At 36.8% G+C, this 8,688-nt stretch overlaps 2 protein-coding genes and 1 long non-coding RNA gene across 3 annotated transcripts in view; 2 read left to right on the forward strand and 1 right to left on the reverse strand.

Annotated features, from left to right (window-relative positions):
• Positions 1 to 974, forward strand: part of TARDBP (TAR DNA binding protein) — a 7,839-nt gene extending 6,865 nt beyond the window's left edge. The window contains exon 8 of the mRNA XM_008584224.1: positions 525 to 974. Within this exon, the coding sequence (XP_008582446.1) occupies positions 525 to 592 (68 nt within the window). The 3' untranslated portion in view covers positions 593 to 974. The remainder of the gene's footprint in view (positions 1 to 524) is intronic.
• Positions 975 to 986: 12 nt separating this feature from the next.
• Positions 987 to 2,754, forward strand: LOC103599996. The gene is made up of 2 exons (XR_551346.1): positions 987 to 1,607; positions 2,378 to 2,754. It is a non-coding gene; the product is annotated as an uncharacterized LOC103599996 (long non-coding RNA).
• A 700-nt stretch (positions 2,755 to 3,454) lies between these two features.
• The window catches only part of MASP2 (mannan-binding lectin serine peptidase 2), a 15,304-nt gene continuing 10,070 nt past the window's right edge, over positions 3,455 to 8,688 (reverse strand). Inside the window, exons 9-11 of the mRNA XM_008584225.1 lie at positions 6,510 to 6,644; positions 5,933 to 6,007; positions 3,455 to 4,580 (exon numbers count right to left, since the gene is read on the reverse strand). Coding sequence (XP_008582447.1) covers positions 3,796 to 4,580; positions 5,933 to 6,007; positions 6,510 to 6,644 — 995 coding nt within the window. The 3' untranslated portion in view covers positions 3,455 to 3,795. The remainder of the gene's footprint in view (positions 4,581 to 5,932; positions 6,008 to 6,509; positions 6,645 to 8,688) is intronic.

An 8,688-nucleotide genomic window follows, 5' to 3' on the forward strand; every position in this document is an offset into this window, starting at 1 on the left:
CTAAGAATTTTCAAAAATTGGTTTGTTCAGTGTGGAGTATATTCAGCAGTATTTTTGACATTTTTCTTTAGAAAAAGAGGAAGAACTAAAGGAATTTTATAAGTTTTGTTATATAAAGGGTTGAAATATTGAGTGGTTGAAAGTGAACTGCTGTTTGCCTTTTTGGTAAACCAACACACTACAATTGATATCAAAAGGTTTTTCCTGTAATGTTTTATCCCTGGACTTGTCAAGTGAATTCTTTGCATGTTCAAAATGGAAACCATTGATTAGAACTACTTTCTTTTCTCTTTGTTTTAATTTGAACCCCACCATATGGATTTTTCCCTTAGGAAAATCTCCTTTTGGGAGATCATGGTGTCACAGTGTTTGGTTCTTTTGTTTTTGTTTTTCTAACACTTGTCTCCCCTCATATACAAAAGTACAATATGAAGCCTTCATTTAATCTCTGCAGTTCATCTCATTTCAAATGTTTATGGAAGAAGCACTTCATTGAAAATAGTGCTGTAAATATTCTGCCATAGGAATACTTCTGTCTACATGCTTTCTCATTCAAGAATTCGTCATTACACTGCACAGGCTGCGTCTTTGACGGTGGGTGTCCCATTTTTATCCGCTACTCTTTATTTCATGGAGTCGTATCAACGCTATGAACGCAAGGCTGTGATATGGAACCAGAAGGCTGTTTGAACTTTTGAAACCTTGTGTGGGATTGATGGTGGTGCCGAGGCATGAAAGGATAGTATGAGCGAGAAAAGGAGAGAGCGCGTGCAGAGACTTGGTGGTGCATAATGGATATTTTTTAACTTGGCGAGATGTGTCTCTCAATCCTGTGGCTTTGGTGAGAGTGTGCAGAGAGCAATGCTAGCAAATAACGTACGAATGTTTTTTGCATTCAAAGGACATCCACATCTGTTGGAAGACTTTAAGTGAGTTTTGTTCTTAGGTAACCCACATTAGTTGAATGTGTTAAGTGAAACTTAAGTAAAATGATACTTGTATTTCCCCTACCCCTTTGTCAACTGCTGTGAATGCTGTATGGTGTGTGTTCTCTTCTGTTACTGATATGTAAGTGTGGTAATGTGAACTGAAGCTGATGGGTTGAGAACATGGACTGAGCTTGTGGTGTGCTTTGCAGGAGTACTTGGAAGCAGAGTTCACCAGTGAGCTCAGGTGTCTCAAAGAAGGGTGGAAGTTCTAATGTCTGTTAGCTACCCATAAGAATGCTGTTTGCTGCAGTTCTGTGTCCTGTGCTTGGATGCTTTTTATAAGAGTTGTCAATGTTTGAAATTCTTAAATAAAACTGATTTAAATAATATGTGTCTTTGTTTTGCAGCCCTGAATGCAAAGAATTCATAGCAGTTAATTCCCCTTTTTTGACCCTTTTGAGATGGAACTTTCATAAAGTTTCTTGGCAGTAGTTTATTTTGCTTCAAATAAACTTATTTGAAAAGTTATCTCAAGTCAAATGGATTCATCACCTGTCATGCATTGACACCTGATACCCAGACTTAATTGCTATTTGTTCTTGCATTGTCCAAAGTGAAAAGTTTTTTTTTTCTTTTAAATCTAGTTTTTAATAAGTCTGGGTGACCACACCTAAAATGGTAAGCAGTACCCTCCAGCTTTTTCTTAGTGCCTCTGTGCATTTGGGTGATGCTCTATTTACATGGCCTGAAAAATCTCCATGGGGAAATCATGCCTTCTAAAAATATTATTGTTTGGGGAGTGGACAAAACAATGTTGATTATTTTCAAATGCTTTGTAGCAAAGCATATCATTTGAAAAGGGAATATCAGTTTGGGATTTGAAAAGTGGAATTAATTGCAATAGGGATAAAGTAGAAGAAACTACAAATTATCATGTGCCTGAAATCCATTAAGAAGCCTGATAGCTTTAAGAACTAGTAGGGTGGGTTGTCTGTCGAAGTGTTAAGTGAAAGGGGCTTTATCCTCCAAAGGTGGGGGAATATAGTAATGAATAAAATCACTTAACAAAACTCAGATTAGACTCTCACAATGCATTGTTAAGTATATGAAAGCAATAATATATTGGTTCTCTATTGTACTTTTTATGTAACTATTAATTCTGGGAGAGTTAAGGAACTCATTTTCTAATTGGAAGATTGTGACAGTTTTTTGTGTTGGTAGTTTACCTAATGCCCTTACCTAATTAGATTATGATAAATAGGTTTGTCATTTTGCAAGTTACGTGTTTTAAACATTTATAAATGAAGTCATCCTTTAGACTGTGATCGCCACATTGTTTGTTATTCAGATTCCTCTGTAAAGGATCTTGAGTTGTTTTAATTTTTTTTTTCCTGCATCTAAATCTGCATGATTTCCAAACCCTGTACCGTCTGAATTTTGCATTTTAGCACTTGCACTATTACTCAGCAGCAGTAACATGGTAACACTTAAAATGGTACTCGGGGACCTCCAAAGACTAAACTGACAAGCCTTCAAGAAGCCCAGGGGTAAGTTAACTTGTCAATGGCATGGTTTTAATACCTTATTTACACTTGTATGAGTCTAGTAACTGGTCATAGAAGGCTTTAAATGTTGAGTAGCCTTTTATTAACATGTTTATGATATTACATAGCTATGGGTATTTATTCTCTTAAAAAAATGAAGTTTAGAAGTACTTAAACTATTTGGCAAAGATTTGTTTTTTAAAAGTCTATTTGGTCATCTAAATGCATTCATTCTAAAAAATTTTTGAACCAGTTGAATAAACATTTTTGTTGCCACCACAGTTTAGTGTCTGGAGTCTTACTGGAAAAACATTTCTTTTTTACATGTGACAAAGATGCTGGAAACTTACCTTTAAAAAGTGAGTCTCAAGAAATTGTACTTCATATACACAAGAGAAATTAGGCCAAAACTCACAGTGGATTTTTACATAAAATGGTAACTATTTAGCTAAGCTGGAAAACTTTATTAAACGTTAGCTATTAAAACTTTTTAGGGAGGAAAAATCAACTAAAATCAGATCAGAATTTTAAGGTTAAATCAGCACTTACATTTTGACCTTAGTAGGAAAAAGTAGGATGTTAACTACTCAGTGATTCACAAGATGTATGTGATAGAGTAATTTTTGTTGTTGAGTACTAGGAGAGCAGCTCTTAACTGTGTATTAGGGTTCTGTACTCAGCTATTGTATGATCTGTGATCTGCTGTTTGGCATATCTGTGCCCAAGAATTTCATGTTCATTGTAAAAGAAAAAAATAATTACAGGTTTATCTGTAATATCTCAACCTATTTTTGATGTCATAGTTCATCTTGTGGAAATGCCATATATCTCACTGTTTTGTGGTATTGTTTTTTAACATTGAAATCAGTAAGTACCTGGGTTAAAGTATTGATGTTTCCAGCTTATTTACCAAAAAAAGTGATTCAGGGTTATTCGTGAACCAATACTGCTGTAACGTGTGAAGCACTCTTAGATAGCGGAAATAACAAGTCTAAAAACAGTAGAAAAACAGTCAAGAAACATGGACAGGCAATTTACAGAAATGCAGACAGCCAGTATGAAAAGATACTGGTTTTTGTAAGTAATTATAATTTAAGCACTGAGTTTATATTGGATGTGCAGAGATGATGATCACTATTATGGTTTATATCCCCTTGAATCAGCAAGTAAGGGTGGAATTAAACCGGCAAGTGGAGAAGTGCCCATAGTCTCACCCTGGAGTTTGGTTTGATTTGGGGGTGGAGCAACAAGTGCCATGTTAATGCTTCTCAGATCACATTGCTGCTAAGATCTTTCACAGGTATTTCTAGAAAAGAAATCATTTACTGATTGAGGACATGCAGATTAAAATTATTAATTATGTTCTTGATCCAGGGAATATAGTTAATGACTTTTGTGTATACCCCATACTGATCTGCTTCCCCACAATTAATGGAACCCCAGGACACTATTCCTCCCACAAACCACCTCTGTGTCTCATTATCTAGAAACACTAATGCCCCCCCACTGTCACCTCTACAACTATCCTTGCCCCCACTTTCTAAGCCTGCACAAAGCATGTTATTAGTTACCCTTCCCCCTTGATAGGGCTTCTTTTCATATGCAGCAGTACATTTTTGATGGTCAACAATTGGTACATCAACAAACATTAGACTTCTAGCAAGAAAACCCCTTTGGGTTAATCCCCATCCAGATACTGTTCCAATGTCATTTGTCCTCATAAAGGATTCAGCTTCTTTTCCTGGCAGGCAAATAGGTATGATGTTGCTATTGATTACAACTTTGTTCTTCAACTTAATCAGTGCTATGTCATTGTCGAAACCAGCATCATGAGTGTAAGCTTCGTGTATAAAAACAGCCTCGGCCCAGGCTTGTGTGTAATGAGGTGATAGTCTCTTCAGGGTACCCATTCGAATGTCCAAGGAAGATGCATCTTCTTTTTGCCTATATACGGCATGAGCAGCTGTCAAGATCCAGTTGTCATATAAAAGGGCACCTGCTGCTGTAGTTTCACCTAATAACAGGACTTGCCAAGGGAAATCGCCAAGCTTTGCATTTTGCCCTCCATATATACGACCTCCTGTAGTACGGGTTGATAGTCCACAAACTGGGGAGAGAAGCAGATAGATAATATGCCTTTATATAAGCCCATTGGTATTTTTCTCAACACCACATTGGAGTTGAGTATATTTAATGTCAACCAAAAATTACATCACAGGAGTGAGTTGGTGGGTGTCCACCTGTATAGGCAAGTGAGGCTGTTTTAAAAGCACAGTTGGAAGATGTGGTAAAAAAAACTGTTGGTATATATTAGGTCAGAAAATGAGATTAGTGAAAATTAACGTTCAGAAATTTTGTTTTACGAAAAGAATTTGATCTATAAGATTGGGGAAGTTATTTAATAGGGCAAACAGAAACTGCCTGAGCTGATGCACTGAATGATGTACAAAGAAGTGAAAGGACATAACCTTTTTATTGCTTCTGTTTTCTTATTTGTCAAATAGGGTATTTACCATGTAATTCTGGGAAAGCAGGAACTAAGGTCATTATCAGGAATTGCAAAATTACTTTCACCTTTGAACATATAAATGTTTTAAAATTAGAGTGTTGCAGTTGTAGCCAGCACTTTTCAGTTTCGGAAATTTTTATTTTTGGTCTATGTCATTATCAGGAATTGCAAAATTACTTTCACCTTTGAACATATAAATGTTTTAAAATTAGAATGTTGCAGTTGTAGCCAGCACTTTTCAGTTTCGGAAATTTTTATTTTTGGTCTAGTTGATTCTTCTAAACACTAAATTTTATGTGTCTTTATTGCAAACTAAATACTGTCGCTCATTAGTGTAGCATATGTGTTTCCCTTAGTGGCAGTACACTTGTATTAAAACTTAGAAATGTTGTGTCGGCCAAGTATAGGTTAAAAATAAAACAACTTAATTTAAGCCAAATAACACAGGGGTATTGAATATATTATTATTTTTCTGATTTTTTTAAAAAAATCATTCTACTCAACTATAATCTTTGGAGCCAATGGTTAAAAATTTTTTTTATGTACTATTGAAAGGCAAATTGCATTAATGTTTAAAAACTAGATGTCATTGCAAACAATTATTAGCTTTGGGTTTTAATAGCATTTTTACAGAGAAGAAAAGTAACAACAAAACTCATATTTATAAATGTATAAATGGTTCAAGATAATTTTTAAAATCATTTCATTTTTTATGCTTGCCTTGTTATAAGTTCAGGAATAATCAGATGACTGATGTAGTCAGCACTGAACAACCTCTTCATATGGAGAGGGGATAATGAGAACATATTATTTGGAAATAATAACTTGGCCTATGAGCCAAGTACTGAAGTTCTGTTTTCTGCCTACCACAGCTAAAGCTCTCCGTATTGTCTCCTACCCAGTTCTACTTCCTGTCAATTACGAATCTCTTGTATAAATGTATCCATTACCAGGCTCACAGACTGGGAGTGATTTTTCTCCTTTGGAGCTCGTCCAGAATCCATCAGCCTCACACACATATTTACCTGCAAATCATTGGAAAAGCAAAAATGTTTAACTGCATGTATAAGGTGGTTGTCATTTGCTTGAATACTTCCCTGAAAAATGTTGATTCTTGAGCATCAGTGGGAAATAGAGGCGTCTGAATAACCATTTTACATGATTTCATAAATAGGAGGTCTCTGCATTACCATGTTTGCTTGCAAAGTGGAAACCTTTTAGATGTTTAACTTGAATATGTATCAAGATCTCAAGTGCTTAATGATAAGGTTTTGACTTGTTAAATTAAACCATTTGGAATATATTGTGTGTTTGTAGTAGTCATTTACTAGATAAGATCTGTTTTCAGATTCTTGCAAATTGACATTAAAGTCACTTCAGCTATAATATTTCACTTAGCGGGCGGGAAAAGTGCCTTTTAATCTTTCGTCTTTCCTTAACCAAAAATGTTGGTTAAAGTTTATTTTCAGACCATGAGGGCTCAAGTTCCAAATATTGCCCACCCCCAGCTTTGAAAAATTTGCTTACCATCATTCGTTTTCATTGTGTAGAAAGTCTCTTTACAGCTGTACTGAATCACTGCTTTGTACGTGGTCACTTCAGGACCTGTGATATATTCCACTTGGCCATTGGGTAGATCATCAGGAGGGCCACAGTCAACAACTGGTAAAGAAATAGGGGGAGGGAAGAGTCCATTGTACTTTCAATGCTTATATTAAAGGTCTGGAGACCACAGCAACTAATCTAGATAGGTGGTTGTGCTGTGTGAGGCTATAACTCGAAGCCATATTCATTTTCCTCTGTATGGTGGATATCCTTAATTTCATCTCTAGAAATGGAGAGTCACTTTAGTGCAATTTTAAGGCATTACTCTCATCCCTGTTCTAACTAAATGGCTAGACTTAGCGGGAAGTCCCTGGGGGAAGGAGTGGTGTGATGCCTTTCCTGAAGGAAGAGAATTTGGGGTTCCTTACCGCTCTCACTTCAAATGTAAAAATGTGCAGCAAAACAGCAATATTGAAGAAAACACGGCACAGCCTGGTTTGAAGTAAAATAGTAGTACTGTTTGCAATTCAGAAGGCCATAGAGGTAGAAAAGGACACAACGATCAAAAGACTGAAGGACTCAGCCTGTTCTTAATGATCCTTTTCAGGTGACCTGGAAGTGAGGGCTGGCCGGTTAGCTCAGGTGGTTAGAGGATGGTGCCAGTGAAACCAGGGTCAAGGGTTTGGATCCCCTTACTGGCCAGCCACCAAGAAGAATGAACTGGAAGTGGTGATTTAAAAACCCAAAACTTACGGCCGGCCTGTGGCTCACTTGGGAGAGTGTGGTGTTGATAAAACCAAGTCAAGGGTTAAGATCCCCATACCGGTCATCTTTTAAAAAAATAATAAAAGCCCCAAAACTTGTGGGATGTTGGCAGTTTCATCACTCATACCTTGACTTTGGATTAGAATTCACAGTTGTTAGGACATTACTAATGTGAAATTACTAACCAATTCGTGAGACAAAAAAGAGGAAGTGACTTCAGTCTGAAAGTCATAAGTTTTTTATACAATAGACAAAAATTACCGTGTATTTCCATTGTGGATATTAAAAGATTACATTTAAATACTAGTTTTTCAGCAATTTAATAGCTGCGTGCCTGGCTCTGTGCCATGTGCTTTACCCATGTTGTCTTTCATTCTCACAGCAACTCTGTGACATGGCCATTCTGTTGTTCTGTAGATGAGAAAATGGGGTGGGGGTGGGGGGTTGACTGCCCACAACCGCACAACAAGAAGTGGCAGAATCAGGGTTCAAACGCAGACCTCTGACTCGCAACACTCCTGTCAGTGCCAGCTCATCTTCACTGAATCAGTAGACTTGGTGGTGGAAGTGCAAATTGGTTAAAAAATATATATTTAAATTCCCTTGGAACTTACTCTGCAAACCCTTGCACAAAATGTGCAAAGATATATGTACAGGGGTGTTACATTGGAAACAATAGAAATCAGATTAAATAGAATCACACGTCATGTGATTTGATGTCATGCAGCCATGAAAAGAAGTGGCTATTAATATTTGGATTGATGTGGAAAGTTATCTGAACACTATAAGAAGAAAGGTAGGTTTAATATTCTATTTTGGTTTAAAAATATATAATAATGAAATATATTGTATATGTAACACAGGAGATAAAGAATGTGAAGGAATAGACCTCCAAACTCAGTGGTAGTTTGGGGAGATTGTGCAAGAGATGTTTCCACTACGTATTTTTGTAAATTTCTGTTTTACAATTAATAGGTTTATACTCTCATAGTTGAAAAAATACTATAAATGACTTAAAATTCTTAGTTCACAAAATGTAATGTACACCATTACCCCAGTTTGGTGTGTGTGTGTCTATACACACAAAATTACCTACATAGGTAGCATATACATGTTTACACGTGAGATGTGTGTAATTGGAGACACACACACCAAAACGGCGAAGAGATTGTACTCTCATGTGGTGGTATCACAGATATTAAAATGTAATTTTCTGTATTCCCCATTTTCTGCAGTGAGTTACTTAGAAAAAATATTTTTAAAGAGTGCACATTTCTAGGGCCGGCCCGGTGGTGCACTGCTACAGTGCGCCGCTTGGGAGCGCGGTGGCGCTCCTGCCGAGGGTTCGGATCCCACATACAGACCGGCCGCTCACTGGCTGAGCGAGGTGCGGGAG

Source organism: Galeopterus variegatus, unplaced genomic scaffold, assembly GCF_000696425.1.
Source record: "Galeopterus variegatus unplaced genomic scaffold, G_variegatus-3.0.2 Scaffold3178, whole genome shotgun sequence".
NCBI lineage: Eukaryota > Metazoa > Chordata > Mammalia > Dermoptera > Cynocephalidae > Galeopterus > Galeopterus variegatus.